This window comes from Nesoenas mayeri, assembly GCF_963082525.1.
Source record: "Nesoenas mayeri genome assembly, chromosome: 1".
Classification (NCBI taxonomy): domain Eukaryota; kingdom Metazoa; phylum Chordata; class Aves; order Columbiformes; family Columbidae; genus Nesoenas; species Nesoenas mayeri.
In genome coordinates, this window is record NC_137541.1 from 209,691,971 (window position 1) to 209,709,601 (window position 17,631).

General features: G+C 46.1%; 1 protein-coding gene across 1 annotated transcript in view; it reads left to right on the top strand.

The window, feature by feature from the left end:
• PAK1 (p21 (RAC1) activated kinase 1) overlaps positions 1–13,777 on the top strand; it is a gene marked incomplete at its 3' end in the record, with an annotated part of 55,292 nt that extends 41,515 nt beyond the window's left edge. The window contains exons 11-15 of the mRNA XM_080363340.1: positions 7,065–7,182; positions 7,761–7,860; positions 9,472–9,668; positions 11,413–11,550; positions 13,691–13,777. Coding sequence (XP_080219466.1) covers positions 7,065–7,182; positions 7,761–7,860; positions 9,472–9,668; positions 11,413–11,550; positions 13,691–13,777 — 640 coding nt within the window. The remainder of the gene's footprint in view (positions 1–7,064; positions 7,183–7,760; positions 7,861–9,471; positions 9,669–11,412; positions 11,551–13,690) is intronic.
• Positions 13,778–17,631: the final 3,854 nt, after the last annotated feature.

Here is a 17,631-nt window from a genome sequence, read left to right on the forward strand (position 1 = left end):
ATTAATGTTTATAAATATATAAAGGGTGAGTGTCAGGAGGATGGAGCCAGGCTCTTCTTGGTGGCAAACAATGATAGCACAAGGGGTAATGGGATCAAGCTGGAACACAAAAGGTTCCACTTAAATTTGAGAAAAAACTACTTCTCAGTAAGGGTGACAGAGCCTGGCCCAGGCTGCCCAGGGAGGTTGTGGAGTCTCCTTCTCTGGAGACATTCAAAACCCGCCTGGACATGTTCCTGTGCGACCTCACCTGGGCGTTCCTGCTCCAGCAGGGGGATTGGACTAGATGATCTTTTGAGGTCCCTTCCAATCCCAAACATACTGTGATACTGTGATATGGGACAGCTCCTTCTCGAATCCCGACTTCTTCTCACCACCAGAGCTCCATCTAATAGCTTATCTCTTGTTCTTGAGCTGATGTCCCTTGGACTGGGACAGTAACAGAGGAGAAGCAAGCAGCACAGTGGCTGCTGTGCTGAGTGTAAATGCTTTTTAAAATAAATCTGTGTAGCTGTGAAAATCCTGGTCGCTGTAGCTCAAGGCAGTAAAATGCCCAAGTCTACAGACAAGCGTGGCTGTGAGAGCTCTTGCCCACACAATACTAATGCTGTACGGAAGGGTGGTGGTTGTGCTGCCGTCATCAGCTGTTTGGAAGTTGACTTCTTGGGAAAGAGCAGCTGGTAAATCTTTGGGGGCAGGGAGCAGCCTTTGAAAGCACAACAAATTCTTGCATCTCCCCTGTTTGCATTCCAAGAAACCATCACAAACTGTCCACACTGAAATGTGGGGTATACTGAGAGCCCAACAGGCACAAACGTTGTGTGATATCGGTTTGACGACTGGACTTGATGATCTTGAGGGTCTCTTCCAACTAAAATGATTCCGTGATTCTATAGTGGCTTGGATTCACCATCAACATAACGCTGGTGCATTTTGTCAAGCCTGTGTCATTCACCTTATGTTAAAGATACAGCTAGTTCTAGTCGAGCTGCAGCAAGTCTGTGGGACTCGCTTCAGAACCCAGTGGTCCTGATGAGCTACAGGTTTGGCTTATTTTAGGACAAAGAGTGTGTAGGTAGGGTGAGCTGCAGGCTTTAGTCTTGGCAGCTCATTTTTTTTGAAGATGCAATGGAGGGATGTGACCTAGAATCTCTTTTGGAAATCAAGGAGACCATTTGCACGCTTGTTTGCTCTGCATCCATATCAAAATCTTATCAGCTGTTTCTTTAACAGGTTTCTTTAACAGACTTTTAATGTCTTAGCCAAAAAATAGTACTTATGTGGCAGCGTCAGTTGCGATGCTGAATTTATATAGTGCTGTGTCCTGTGCATAGCTGTAAAGAGCTACTGCATTGAAGGGACAGAAAATCTGGTCCTTAAATTCTGTGGAAGGCGTTTGTGCTCAGGGAAGTGATGCTGGGCAGACACCATCTTATGAAGAGCAGAAGGATATTACCTGTGTAAAACAAGTGGTAAAAAAGAGTTAAGAATTGCATCTAAGCTTAAACTATTAATTCCTCCTGACTGATCAGAGGCTTGGTTTCAGCAAAACTGTTCTTCCCATTAGAGAGCGCATTGCTGCGTTCATGCACTCATCTTGTCTAGCCAGTACATCCCAGCTGGAGGGTGGCTGCACATCCTGCTGTCTTGTTCAAACTTCCAGCAACAAAAGCTACTGCTTTTGTCCTCCACTTTCTCTCCCTAATCTTTTTCAGAGGGATTAGCTTTTGTTTAGGTGCTGCAAATGGGCAGAGTGGCAACTAGGATGAACATGGGCATTCTTGTGGCTGTTTTGCCTATTTCTGGGGTGCATTAATAAGAGTGTGACCAGCAGGTCGAGGGAGGTTGTTCCTTCCCCTCTACTGTGCCCTGGTGAGGCCGCATCTGGAATTCTGTGTCCAGTTCTGGGCTCTTCAGTTTAAGAACAAGGATAAGGGATTACTGGACGGAGTCCAGCGACTACGAAGATGCTGAGGGGTCTGGAGCATCTTTCTTATGAGGAGAGACTGAGAGAGCTGGGTTTGTTCAGCCTGGGGAATAGAAGCTGAGAGGGATCTGATCAGTGTTTATAAATATCTCCAGGGTGGGTGTCAAGAGGATGGACCAGACTCTGTTCAGTGGTGCCCAATGACAGGATGAGGGGCAACAGGCACAGACTGAAACACAGGAGGTTCCATCTGAATATGAGGAGAAACTTCTTTCCTGTGAGGTGCCAGAGCCTGGCCCAGGCTGCCCAGAGAGGCTGTGGAGTCTCCTTCTCTGGAGACATTCAAACCCACCTGGACACCTTCCTGTGTGATCTGCTCTGGTGACCCTGCGTTAGCAGGTGGGTTGGACTGGATGATCTCCAGAGGTCCCTTCCAACCCCAACCAGTCTGTGATTCTGTGATGGTGCCTCTTCAGCGTTGCACCTGCAGGGTCCTGCGTCCCTCCCGCCTCACCTAATATGCCCATTTGCTTCCCGAGCACCGAATGAAGCTGATGTTTTCACACCACATGCTGGCTTCTGCCTACTGCTTTTGCAGAAGGAAGTATGAGGAAGGATGCACTTGCCACTGTGGGACTTAGGTTCTTTTTTGCAGTTCTGTTTTTGATGTTGTCTCTCCTCCTGAGTCCCTAATGAGAGCTGCAAGATACTCATTGGTGTAAACCATCTCTCTCACTTCTCTTTACCTCAGCTCCTGCCTTTATGCAAGGGCTTTATTCTCTCTTACCTGCTTGCGTGTGATTAAGGGGTCTGGCTGGTTTGCTGCCCTCCCAGACATCACTGAGCAAATAGCGCATTTATGCTTCAGACAGCTTTTCTGCTGCAGTGTCAGTGGCCAGAGCTGCACGAAGGTGTGCTGTGACATTCGAGGTAGTGACGTGGCCTAGTTCAGCTGTACTCAGGAGCTGAATTTAGAAGCATGAAGACAGAGACTCTGGTTTTCCTGCGCAGACAAGCAGCCACTTGTGCTGAGTTACCTTCTGGAGGTGGGAGCGTTTTTCTACTGCATGAATGAGGCCCTCAGAGCCCCGCTTGTAAACTCAGGCATCAGATGCCCAGTGTTAGGCAAAATAAACTCTTGCCCTTTGGTTTCTTTTTTTTCTGAACAAGTCTCATTAGCCTAGTAAATGCCACAAATCCTCGTTTTAAGTGGTCGCCACTGTTACCATCAACCCAAACTCAACTTGGGCTGGAAGGTCAGTGAATAAAGCTGAAGAGGTATGGCAGTCATGCTACAATAAAACACTAATTTATTTCCAGGCTAATCTTGTATTTGCGTGTTGGAGGTGTTTTACTGGTGCACAAATCTGTAATGAATGGTCTTGTTCTTCTGGGCAAAAGATTAAGCTTATTGATAAAAAAGGACTATGACTGACTGGTGTGTGTTTGTGATGGGAAGGACTTGGTGGACACCTTCCTAAAGTATCTAAGTGGAAGGTGAGGAACACCTTACAGGAGCAGACATCAGCTGCTCTTGCAGATGGATCAAAAGCAAGCTGTAGACCACCTCCTTCTTCCTCAAAGACTTTAATCAGCTTGTTTTTACTGCCAGCCTTGTTTTGGAAGGTGACTGTAGATGACAAGGTGTGACACCATGCTGTGCCTGACATCACGTGGAGAGCAGCACGTAGGCGTATGCTCTTGCTGGTGGTGTCTCCGGAACTGCTGAGAGAGTGGTTTTGAGTCGTGCCTACACCAGGCAGCTCAGTGACTAAAACTGGCCTCTACTGCAGCAAGAGAGTGAAAAGATCCCCAAGACTGGGTGGTACCGTCTTCTGAAACAACATTGGCTCAGCAGCAGCTGGCAGGAAGCCACCGTTAATTCCCCCTCCCTGCATGTTATGTCAGATCTATCAATTATTGAGGTCCCTGCGCCTTGGCATGTGCCTTTGGCTGCTTATGGCACAGCTTTGGTTTGCAGCGTGATTCTTGGCTCGCTCTATCCCTTCTGGCTGCAGAGAGACACCAGCTTGTTCCCAGTGTGTGCAACCTGAGATGGTCACACAGGAGCGGTGGAGCCCATTCTGCCCCCGTCCTTACAGTCATGTGGATCTGGGCTCAGAGGGTGCTGGTGGCAATGAAGGGAAGTGTTCAGGCTATGAAGATGCTGAACGGTCTGGAGCATCTTTCTTATGAAGAAAGGCTGAGGAAGCTGGGTCTGTTCAGCCTGGAGAAGAGAAGCTGAAAGGGGATCTTATTTATGCTGATCAATATCTCCAGGGTGGGTGTCAAGAGGATGGACCAGACTCTGTTCAGTGGTGCCCAATGACAGGATGAGGGGCAACGGGCACAGACTGAAACACAGGAGGTTCCATCTGAATATGACGATAAACTTCTTTACTATGAGGTGCCAGAGCCTGGCCCAGGCTGCCCAGAGAGGTTGTGGAGTCTCCTCTGGAGACATTCAAACCCACCTGGACACCTTCCTGTGTGATCTGCTCTGGTGACCCTGCGTTAGCAGGTGGGTTGGACTGGATGATCTCCAGAGGTCCCTTCCAACCCCAGCCAGTCTGGGATTCTGTGATTGTGCTGTTCAGGGTGATGCTGATTTGTTGAGAGGTCGCTGATAAAATCTGGAGAGCCTGGTTTGGGCAGGAGTGAAGAAGAAGCAGCAACAGAAGGGGGACAGGAAGGATGGGTGTGGATGGAGTGGCTTCCAGAGCCCGTTAGAAGGTAGATGACCTGCACAGTTGGCAGGAGCACTTCTGAAAGCAATTCTGCTGCTCCTCTGTCACTCTAAGCTGTGCAGGTGATACTGGTTTTGCTGGTGTCTGTGATACTTGGGAAAAATCTGCCAGTGCATCAGCTTCGCTTCCATAGTGGAACTGGAGACCTGTCTGCTCTGGGAGCGCAGCCATGTGTCCTTGGGCTCTGTGTCTTGAAATAAACTCCATACTCTGACTCCCTGCACAGTTTTCAGCATCACCAAACCAAGATACCATCTTTGTCTCCAATATTAAAAGTTCTCCATAGCTGTATCACTTCTGTCACACAGCTCAGACTACAGTTCTTATTTTGGGGGAGTTTTTCATAAGTATGTCCCTTTGGGGGTCAAATCATACCTCCTGCCCACTCCTGTGATGTCTCACTCATCTCTGTCTACTTTCCTTGCCAAGTTGGGCTTAATATCTGCTTTTTCCTTCACTGTTGCTTTCTAGCAAATTGTTCCCTAGAACCCTCGCTGCTTTTTGCCTTTGGTTCATAACAAATTCATTGTTCACTCTTCAGTAGATCAGTGTTTCAGAGCAAAGCAAATGTCTGCTTTGTGAACTCTAACACCAGCTTTAATTAGATTCTCTGCCCTCTCTCTTGACTCATCCGTCCACTCACTTTAAAAACGAAGGATTGACTGAGAAGGTGGGTTTTCCAGTTTTCAAGCTGGTGATTCCTTCCTTCAGGAATGTGTCATCCCAATGTATCTGTTATGGAAGATTGTATTGATGTTTTTCCAGATGGGCCCAAAAAGGCAGAAGTGGTTAGTGATTTGGGTTTGTTGTTTGTTTTCTTTTAAATGAGTTAATGCTGAAGTCTTCATGCCAGGTCTTCTACTTTTAGACGTGAGCACACACACTCTCAGCAAAGAATCTCCCAGATGGCTGAGAAAACTTGCCCTCACCTCAGCTCTCTCCTCCCCATCTTCATATAGGCCTTTTTGGACAAAACCAAACTTTTAGACTTGCCTTTTTTGTTTTGAATCTTTAGAATTGCTATCGCATCCAGCAAGATGTTCTCAGTTGCCCTTATCAATGGTTCTGAATTTTTCAGACAAAATCCCAAACTGGTTTGGAAGCCTAAAAAGATGCAGGTGATTTTCAAATGTGTGATGCTAAAGAAAAGTTGTTGTTTCTCTGTTACTTGTGGTCAGCCATCTGTTGTGTCACTCAGGCCTGTTGCTTGGGACAGCAGGATGGCAGTGGTGACAGAGCAGCCCCCAGCCACCTCTTCTGATGCAAGAGCCCTCCAAAGCTGTGCTGCGTGCCAGATGTCTGGGCTGCACGCTTGGACCCCAAGTTCCAGTATAAATTTGGGGATGACCTGTTTGAGAGTAGTGTAGGGGAAAGGGACCTGGGGGTCCTGGGGACAGCAGGGTGACCATGAGCCAGCACTGGGCCCTTGTGGCCAGGAAGCCAATGGTACCTGGGGTGGATTAGAAGAGGGGTGGTCAGTAGGTCAGAGAGGTTCTCCTGCCCCTCTGCTCTGCCCTGGGGAGACCACACCTGGAATCTTGTGTCCAGTTGTGGCCCCTCAGTTCCAGCAGGACAGGGAACTGCTGGAGAGAGTCCAGCACAGGGCAACAAAGATGCTGAAGGGAGTGGAGCATCTCCCGTGTGAGGAAAGGCTGAGGGAGCTGGGGCTCTGGAGCTTGGAGAAGAGGAGGCTGAGGGGTGACCTCATTAATGTTTATCAATATGCAAAGGGTGAGTGTTAGGAGGATGGAGCCAGGCTCTTCTCAGTGACAACCAGTGATAGGACAAGGGGTAATGGGTTCAAACTGGAACACAGGAGGTTCCACTTAAATTTGAGAAGAAACTTCTTCATGGTGAGGGTGGCAGAGCCTGGCCCAGGCTGCCCAGGGAGGTTGTGGAGTCTCCTTCTCTGCAGACATTCCAACCCGCCTGGACACCTTCCTGTGTAACCTCATCTGGGTGTTCCTGCTCCATGGGGGGGATTGCACTGGATGAGCTTTTGAGGTCCCTCCTAACCCCTGACATTCTGTGATTCTGTGATCCTTGTAGCTCTTCCCCTTCTCTCCCAGCAGCGGCAGGAGTTGTAAAGTTGGGTCTCCATCTTACTCTGGACCTTTTCCATGACGGAAAAATTCATCCTTGCTTTTATGGCCAGGAAACTCATAGCCCATTCCCCCATTATCTGCACTCACGCTTCCCTCTGCTCATTCAGGTTGTGATCAGTTCCTCCCATCTTCAGAACGTACCACGAGTACCTGGTGCTCCAGTGCTGTTAAATACAATGCTCAAGCCTTGTTTTTTTTTCTGTACTTCTAAGACAGCATTCTGGCTAAATAAATGGTGGTCTGCCATCCTTGCTGATATTAAAACCTTGATTTTTGTCTCTTCAGTTATCTTGTAGGAGAAGAGCTCTGGGTGGTCATGGAATACTTGGCAGGAGGCTCCCTAACAGATGTTGTGACAGAGACCTGCATGGACGAAGGACAAATCGCCGCTGTGTGCCGAGAGGTAAAGCGGTGCTCGTGCTCGGAGGGAGCTGGGATTGGGAAGGGGACGTGGGCTTCCCACAACCTGTCACTACTTCCATAGTCATAGCTGTCTCTGTATTCTGTGGCCATTCTTTCAGAGGATGGATTTAATATGGGAGGTTGCAGCACACAGTCCTAATGCAAGCCTAATATGTTTCAGGGGTGTCAAACTCATTTTCACCGGGGGCAAATTTATACAATCCTAAAATTACATTCGGCCCTTTGAAGGCAACCGTGAGGCTGATGTGGCCTTGGGTGAAAATGAGTTTGACACCCTTGCCCTAAACAGAGGACTGGGGTGCAAAATGGGGTTGGAATCCCCTTGGTTTTGCCTGTTCTCCAGGTCTTTTGGGACTAACCTGTCCTCCCAGGACCCGCTGATCCAAGTGGAATATCTCTCTGTAGCCCTGCACATACTGCATATATGAAAAACTCCAAGACACTAAGCCCTTGCTACTCAAAATGCACATTATTAGAGTCTATTAGTTGGCTAATTGTGACTGGTGAATAATTTCATGCACAGTAAGAATATCTTAGTTATTTTATGTTTTTTTTCAGTGTCTCCAAGCTCTGGAATTCCTCCATTCAAACCAAGTTATTCACAGAGACATCAAGAGTGACAACATCCTGCTGGGAATGGATGGCTCTGTCAAACTAAGTATGTGGGGAACAGTCCTGGTGATGATTTGAATTACCAACCCAGTGCTGTTGTCTGCTATGGGCCAGACCTCTTGGGGAGATGGGTGTTTGAGATGCTTGATGCTGTGATGATGAAGAGACTGTAGAAATGCTCCTGTAGGTATTTTTGAGATTTTAATGGAGATTGGTAAGCTTGAATCCTTCTGAACTGGTACCAGACTCGAAGTGAGGTTTGGGGTTCGTTTAGCTTTGGGTCATTTGTTTTTGTGGACTAAAATTAACGGTATTTTAGTTCCAGTGTAGAAAGCTGGGTTTGAAGGTGTAGGGCCAGAAGTCTTTATTTGTGAGCAATCTATTCAGTATGGAAAACACTGCAGGCACTTGTAAGGCAGGGGGAGTGGAGGGAGAATTGAAAACTGTGTAACTAGAAAACATTTAATCTTACAACACCAACCCGGATTGAACTCTAAATGATGTTTGCTCCGTGTGTTATCACCGATAATGACGATCTTGAGACTGTTCTGCCCCTCAGGTGCTAAGGTGGCTGTTGTGCTTGTCATTGTCCATAGAGATAAGTCTGGAAACCAGTGAATGATTATCTTCCACCTATAGCTTTAACAGAATTATGCTTCTTTTCTCTCCCTCTCAGTTCTGTTGGCTAGCACCCAACAGGCATAAATAAATCTATTTTTGTCGGCTGCGACAGCAGATATGACTCAAAATTCACACAGTGCAGATATGCTGAGTAAGAAGGTGATATTTTTTTTCCACATAATTGCTTTTTAGACTAAAGCTGTACTTTAGCACTCCAGAGATCTGACTGTACCAACGATGAATAGCTGATCAGGGCCAAAGTGCTCGGTTCTTGCGGAATAACCTCTTCGAGCACAATTTGCAGGTACCAGGCTGTAGTTTAAAGTTAGAGGGGTCCCTGTGGATATGATGTGGTAACCTTCTGGACCTGAGCTGCTTGTTGGCTCTGCTGGAGGTTTGCTCTGTTCTGAACCATATGTACCTTTCCTGGTTGTTAACCTTGATGAAAACTCAGCTAGGGATCAGTTTAGTTTTCATCATTCTGCCCTAAAATTAGACCCACGATGCCATAGGGTGTCAGAATGGGCAGTGATTCTTGCTGCGTTCATTTCTGCTGGGCTCACAAATTTCTTTTGGCAAATCAAATACAAATAAGACATAGAACCCAGCAATCTTTGTGTGAATGCTCTCCATCTTTCTGTCTATTTGAAGAAAATAATCAGTATAAATTTAGACACTTTAAACTTATTCTGGACACTGTTTTCCCTGTAAAGCAAATCCTATTTGAGACATATGGCTTCAAACACTGTCAGGTGTCTCAGTGTCCCTATAGAGTTATTTACTGGTTCCCATCATTCACACAGACAAGCCAGCAGCTCTGCCGTCCTCATGGTCTCAGTGAGTCAGATTTAGAGACTTAATTCTCAACACCATCTTCTCAATTAGCCACAAACCCACCATTCCTTTCACAGTGGCAGCAGCAATGCACCAGCATAACATGTACTACGGCACAGAACACTGAAGTGTTGTTTTTGAATAAACTTGCTGATGTCTAAGTCTGTTTTTTTTTTCCTCCCCCCTCTCTTCAATTTTCCAGCTGACTTCGGCTTCTGTGCCCAGATCACTCCTGAGCAGAGCAAACGCAGCACCATGGTGGGGACCCCGTACTGGATGGCACCTGAAGTGGTGACGCGAAAAGCGTACGGGCCCAAAGTGGATATTTGGTCGCTGGGGATCATGGCCATCGAGATGATCGAGGGAGAGCCCCCCTACCTCAACGAGAACCCGCTGAGAGTAAGCGAGTTTCTTTTGCCCTCAGGTTTTCGCTGGAAAAGGCTTTAAAGGGGACACTCTGGTTTCACCACCGCAGACCCCATATCTCCTTAGATCACAGAATCCCAGAATGTCAGGGGTTAGAAGGGACCTGGAAAGCTCATCCAGTGCAATCCCCCCATGGAGCAGGAACACCCAGATGAGGTTACACAGGAAGGTGTCCAGGCGGGTTGGAATGTCTGCGAGAAGGAGACTCCACAACCTCCCTGGGCAGCCTGTTCCAGTGTTCTGTCACCCCCACTGCAAAGAAGTTTCTTCTCAAATTTAAGTGGAACCTCTTGTGTTCCAGTTTGAACCCATTACCCCTTGTCCTATCATTGGTTGTCACCGATCACTACCGATCATAGTGAGAAGATTGAAATTGTTTTAATTAAAAGCCATAGCTGGGCTGCAGAGATGGGGATTCTTCCTGTGCAGACGCCCTGGTTGACTCTGATGAGTTAAATCATACGCACTCATAATTTTCTCACTTTCTGGAGGTGCTGATATAAGCAGAAAGAGTAGCTGGTGGCACTGAAGCAGCTAAGTTCTTGAATCCTTGTACCCTGTGAATAGAGTTCTCCTTAAGTTCAAATATATGGCATGTTACTGTTCTATAAACGGAGATCATTCCTACTGGCAGATTGTTCCTCCTTGCATGCTCCCAATAAAGCTACAGCTTAGTAAGCCTTTAGATAGGGTTTAAACCTCCTAGTGTGCCTCCCTTGTTTAGTTTTTAACGAAAGAGGAGATGCTGTCAGTTTGTAGGCTCTTAATATGAGCCAGATTTATGGCTTCTCCCTCAGTTTCACAGGCTGAGGGGATCTAGAAAAACTCTGTTTAACTTCTGTCTCCTTCTTTTGCACTGGAAGTGATTTTAGGGAGCGAAGATCATCAGCAGAGTGAAAGGAAAGAAACGGAGTGTTGAGTTAACCGAGGGTGGTTAAGTAACGGTCCTTTGGCCTCGTTTAACTCAAGTCGTGCCAATTCCCAGGCTATCAGACTGCTCCCTTGGGATGTGCTGAGTGATGTGCTCAAAGGGCCTGTGTATTAACAAACCTCTGACAGATTTCCGTTTCCTTTGAAAATCCACCCATGAGGTTTCTTGCGTGAAATCCTGACATGGAGGAATTCTGAGTTCCTTGATTCTCAGAGGTGTGTGTGTATATGTGTGTGTGTGAAGGCTTCATCCCCAAACAGTAGCAAAACCGCTTGTTTCCGCAAGATGTTAAAAGCTGCTTGAGGGTCTGCTGGACATCTGTTGTCAGAAGCCAACTGCCTCTTTATTGTATTGACTTTTTCGGCCTTGTGCACTCAGGCAAAGTACCGACAGAACAAAATCCCCTATTTATTCAAGGTACCTTCCCATGAGAATATAGTTATTGCAGGAGTCTAGCACTGGCAGAGTCATGCCAGTTAACTTCCCTATGTAAATACACTCTGGAATGTTGATTTTGTCCTCCTAATCCCTCGAGAGGGTTGCAGGATCCGAACCCAGATTACAAGGGTAAAACAATAAAGGATTGGATCCCATCCACATAAAAATAAGGCTGGCAGCTATTCTGTTTGCTGAAACTTAAGCACTGATTTGTCACCCTGATAAGGTGGGGTTTTTCCTCCCCATTGAACTGGGGGGAGGGAGAAGAGAAATGGGTGTTTCTGTAATTCAGAGATAGAATGTAACCTGCATAACCTCCTGTTTCTTTGGTGCTTGTTTTTGCTCTAGGCCCTGTATCTCATTGCTACTAACGGGACTCCAGAACTGCAGAATCCAGAAAAGCTTTCACCCATATTCCGAGACTTCTTAAATCGCTGTCTTGAAATGGACGTGGAAAAGAGAGGTTCTGCGAAAGAGCTGCTACAGGTAGGGGATGGAGAACAGGGCTAAATCCATGTAATTGTGCAGGCCCAAGTGAAGCCAGGCTTATCACAGAATGGTTGGGGTTGAAGGGATCTCTGGAGATCATCCAGTCCAACCCACCTGCTAACGCAGGGTCACCAGAGCAGATCACACAGGAAGGTGTCCAGGTGAGTTTGAATGTCTCCAGAGAAGGAGACTCCACAGCCTCTCTGGGCAGCTTGGTCCAGGGCTCTAGCATCTCACAGGAAAGAAGTTTCTCCTCATATTCAGATGAAACCTCCTGTGTTTCAGTCTGTGCCCGTTGCCCCTCATCCTATTGTATCCCTTATGGTGGCATCTTGTTTGGGATCTTATATACTGTATTAGCGGAAGGCACAAACACAGCTAAGGTAACCTGCCAGAAAAAAAAAAAAGAAAAAGGAAACAACCCCCAAACCTAAATCTATAATAATGTAGTAACAGACTTTTTATGCTGTACTTGCTGCTAGCAGCAGCTGTGCAGCGTGTTCTGTAACCAGCCTCAAATAATAGCTGTGCCTCAGGCCTGCCAAATGCTGAGCCCCTTAATTCCCGTGACCTGTTCACACAGCTGGACCTGACATCTGTATGGGCTGTCACGGTCTGGCCGTGCTTGTTCCAATTTGGACAGCAGGAGGTTTTCTGGCTCTGATTGTCTCCCTTCTGGTGGAGGCGTCACAAAGCTCTTTGGAATATGCGCAGCCTGCTTTAGGTGGAGCAGTTTGGTGTTACCACGTTTTGCCAGTTGTTACTCCTTGGTGAGGCGATGGAAGAAAGCTTGTGAGATGGCTTAATCATAGAATGGTTTGAGTTGGAAGGGACCTTCAAAGCTCACCCAGTGCCACCCCTGCCATGAGCAGGGACATCTTCACCAGCTCAGGTTGCTCAGAGCCCCGTCCAGCCTGGTCTGGGATGTCTCCAGGGATGGTTCATCCACCACCTCTCTGGCCAACCTGGGACAGGTTCTCACCACCCTGTCATCAGTTACATCACTCAAAACCTGGTATCTTAGTCTGAACTCCTGGTGAAAGGGGAGGGCCAAGCTGCCAGGCTTTGTACCAACATGGATGAGAGGACTGGTTCATGTGTTCCTTCTGTCAAATTTGCCATGGGGTTGGAAAATGTAGCTCTTTGTAAAATAAATCTGCGATCAGAGGCATGGAGACCTCAACTGTGAGATAGTCCCCTTTCATGTTTTCCTTTCTTTCCACTAGTTTGTCTAGAGGATTCTGTTTTGGATGGGTTGCTGCCTTCTGAGGCTGTAATGAAGCATTAATCACTGGCAGAATGACAGTAGTTGAAAGATCACTTGTTCTCCTGGACTTTCCAGCCCCAAAATATCAGAGAACAGTAATGTTCTGTTCCTTGGAGCAGGAGAACATTGTGACTGTAACATTTCTGCCTGGTTTTAACTACCTTTTAGCCTCTGATTTTTGTTTTTTTTCCCATCTCTGAAGCATGTTGCCTTGGGTGACTGATCCCTTCTGATGCTCAGAAGTCCTATGGGATATAGTTGCATATTGTTTTCAGAACAGCTTGTGGGCTTGCCCTACATCCCTTCTTTCTCATCTGAGAGCTGTTTTGATAATGAATATTGTTTTACTTAACAGAGAACCTTGTATAGGAGACTGGATGGTTCTGTGCTGATCTCCTAAATTCCAGCTGCTTTCCAAATGTCTGATATCCATAGAAGGCCAAGGCAGTGCTTTCACCATACCTGCGATAACAGGGAATAGAAAAATGAGAGGTGATTCCCACAGAAAACCATGTGCTTGAACCACACAGGTTGTTTTTCGTGCACCTTCCTTCCACACGGAATTTCACTATAGATTTTGCAAGACCTTATAATTCCCAGGGGAGTTCGCCGAGTTTTGCTTCGTCTTGTACGTGTGCAAACATCGGAGAATTTAGCATGCGTTGGGTGCAAAATGTGTTCATCACTTTAGGCAAGCCCCAAAAGATTGTGGTGTTAACAGAGCTTTTGGTTTCACCTGTTCAGAGATGAGAGGAGGTTGTTAGGCTTTGTATGGATCTAGCTTCCAATATTCTGAATAACCACCAGACTTCTAGAGCATATTCTGAAAAATGTAACCCTTTTTCTTTTTCTTCTTCTTCTTCTTCCTAGCACCAGTTCCTGAAAATTGCAAAGCCGCTCTCTAGTCTTACCCCTCTGATTATTGCAGCTAAAGAGGCGGCCAAGAACAACCATTAGAGTGGTGGAGTCAACACAGTTGTCGTGTCAAGACTTCTCGCTGTTCGTTTCGGAGACTGAACTCCCCTTCTGCTCCTTCTTCACAGGGGTATTCTTAATACTTTGGTCCGCCATGAGGGGTGGCAGAGGTATCACTGAACGTGGAAGGGCACGCAAGAGGGACATTGCTGATCTTACGTAGTGAATTGTCTTTCCGTCCTCGTGACGGGATTGAGAGGGGAAGAGAAGATCTTTCTGAGAACGTCTGAACCTGACCTACACGTAGCAACGCCAGTTTGTTTCCGTATTTCTTACCGCGTTTATTTTGAAAAGTAATGTGGAGCCTTAGACCGTGTTTATCTTAATAAATTAAATCCTTTGCTGGCTGGACTTTTCCTGCTTCTGCCGTGCTGCTGCTACACCACGAGGCTGCTCTGTGCTTCGAATGACTCAAGGAGGGAAGGAAACGGGCAGCAGAAATGTGAACAGCTGGAACAACTGAGAGAGGAACGAGGGCGTGAATCCTAAAGCACTGCTGGACGCTTGGAGGGAGCGTGGAGACGGCCCCGGTGTCATTCCCGCAGCCGCTGGGGAACTTAATTCATGGATGATCTTTTTGCCAAATGGTGTGAATTGGGGGAGCCCCACCCCCTTTAGTTTCAACTCAACTAGTTCAATCTCAAATACTTCTGGTGTTCTAGAAGGTAAATCGCAGGAAAAATTGACAGAGCCCTCTTTTAGGGTTATTTTATCCGTGCTGTGAGGCTTCTTAGAGAACCTTGCCCTGTATGATAAAGCAAACAGAGCAATTACTGTTATAAAGATAAGATTTGCCTGCAAAATGATGATGAAAACTCTTGTTTCTTAGAGCAAGTCCAATGGAAAACAAACTGATGATGGATGCTGCTTTCTTGGAGACGCGGGGACGTTAATTTTTTTAAATGATAGTCGTTTCTTTATGCTACTGATTCCTTTGGTTGCTAATAGTCTGTATAACAACGGGAAACCTGGAACTACTAGAGGGATTGAGTTGTAAACACTGGGCTTATGTTCAACTGTATACTGATTTTTAATAAAATGACTGCTGTGTTTCTTAACTTGAGGCTGAGGAAGGGCTGGAGAATTCAGTGTCACCAGACAAATCTGTTGGATGGGATGATTTTTTTATATCATCACCAGCTGCTTGAATGTGCTGGATGAAGTACTACAACCTTGGCTCTTACTCCTCCTCCTGTAGTCCTTTGGGAAAACAAGTTGGTCTCAAGGGAGTAACTTTAAACGTAGAGAAAATCCATAAAAATCTGTATTATAGCTGGGGGAGCTGCTTTCTCTGCGCTGCTTTGGTCATTTATGGGGTGGGTTCAAACCGATTCTGCAATAACCTCATTTCTCCTAAGCACTTGGGTTGCACAGAAACCCATTCCTCCTTCTTGCCGAGAAACTGCTGCTGCCTCAGCCTTTTCCTTCCTGCATCTGGGTTTTAATTCTAATATCTTTTTCCTATTCTCCCCACAATACCTCTTATGCTGGTTTTACTGGGTGTAGATGGAGCTTGTGAGGTCTTCTGCTTCTGTGGTGCCTTCTCCCCTCCTTCTTGCTCCAGGGTGGTCACTGTTTGCCACAAGGCTGTAGTCCATTGCCAAAAGCTGCAGCGTTTCTCTGTTTGTGTATATATATTTCATCTCCCTCTGATATTAAGAGTTTCCCCTTGCAAAGCCTGTATCCAAAGATGAATTTCTTGGGTGAAACAGCAAAGCTGCCAGCCTGGAGATGTGTATGATCTATTGATGAGCAACTCTGCTCAGAGCTTGGGTGGACATTGTGAATAATTCTCTTTAATAAGGAGTTTGTTTATATTTCCTCTGGAAGATTCCAGGTGGGGAAAAAAGGAATTAGGGAACTAGAATCACAGAATCATTTTGGTTGGAAGAGACGCTTAAGATCACCCCATGTCCCTAAGAACCTCATCCCTGCATCTATTCAACCCCTTCAGGGATGGTGACTCCACCACTGCCCTGGGCAGCCTGTTCCAATGCCCGACAGCCCTTTGGGGAAGAAATTGTTCCTCATATCCAATCCCTGGCACAACTTAAGGCCATTTCCTCCCGTCCTAGACTAGATCTCACTTAATCTAAAATATTATATGGCACTGGTCTTACAGATTTGTTAGTTGACTTCTTTTGACAGCACAGGATTAAATCCAATGCACAAATGTGTTTAATGTCTCCGATTTCTCTGTAACTCCCTTCCCCACTCCATCCTCAGCATCCCATTGAGATGAGAACCTAATGCAGAAATGCCCTACCTGTGGACACAGGTGAGCTTATTTTCCTACAGCAAGATTTCTGCTAAATTTCCCCAAAGAAGGTCGAGAAGGTTATTTGTATGTGTTTAAGTCACTCTTCTGGATTCTCTATTGCAAAATGGAAAGGAATTTACATTAATGACTCTATCCCTCCTCTACACCGCTACAGTTTGCCCGGACCCAGTTTCAAGTTAATGGGAAAGTCATGTTATTAAGTTCTCAGAAAATCTTAAAAATGTGTGTGCTGAGATACGTTCTTTTCTCCATTCTCTCTTCATTGGGCATCGCCCAGCAGTAGCGCCTGTGTTCACTTTAATGCAGCCATTTACAGCACCTTCTTGTCTAAACAAAGCTCTTAAATAGTGACTCCAACTTGAAAATTAACCTCTGGGGCTTATTTTTCTGCAAACATCTTGACTCTGTTCTGATTTGAAAGCAACTCCAACTAGAGAACTTCTTAGGTGGCTTTTTTTTTAACATACTGTATGAACTGATGCGCCTGAGCCGAAACCATTTTTAATCACAGCCCTTAATTATTTATTTCCCTATTAATATTAAAATCCCTCTTCGATATTAGAACATGAAATATTCAATTGTTTGAGTATCCTTTCAGAAAATTAGCTTCCTTTTTGAGGCACCTCAAGCAATCCTATACCAGAAATGATAGAACATGCTACAGCTTATGAAGGGTTTGGTGGAGGGAGAAGCTAAAACTCATCTCTTCCAAATGATGGAGAACTGCCTCATTTAAGAAGCTACTAGTAGCTTCCGCGAGACATTTGAAGAACTGCTATTGGTTTGTATTACTTTAGCTCTAGTTTTTCTTTCAGCAAACAATTGATTTGGAGTTCTCCGGGACCAATTGTTTGTGTGAGATGGGTCCACAGACCCCGTGTGCCTTGGAGAAGGTGGGTTGTGATGCTGAGAGTGAGGAGCCAAGGCTGGGGTAGAGGGGACAGTGGAACTTGCTGGTTTCATTGCAGCAGAAATAGCACACCTTTAGTTATCCTTAAAATGTCTATTTTTGAATGGATCTGTTTTTACAGGACAGAAATCTGGCTAATGAGTCATTACGGGCTCTTATCTACACAGACCTTACGCTATGACCACGTCGTGTTCCCCTTTTAAACAAAAGGGAGTGAATGGTTTTCTCCAGCAAGGAGGCTCCTTGAGAAATGAAGTTTCCATGGAGACACCGACTTGACTTGAACGATCTGGTTTGAGGGGTAAACACCACATCGGCACAAAAGCCACTGTTTTGCAAAGAAACCGAGGTTGCCCCTTTCTACAGGGGCCTGGTTTTGAGAAAGCGCCAAAAATGTTGCCTGGTCAGAAAAGCGAGGTGTGAAAAAGGCTGTCGCTTCTTAGCCAGCATCTCTGTTTGTGTCTTAATCCATCTGGCTCTCAAAATGCTACATGTTAGTGTAAATAGGACGCATTTGCAGCAAATTACCGTGCAAGAGCGGACTGTGGTGGCCTGTAAGTAGCTACTTGCTTCCTTAAAGCCTTGGCTGACAGCAAAATTGGTCCAGACCGAAGTCCAAGAATAATATTTGTTTGAACCCCACTC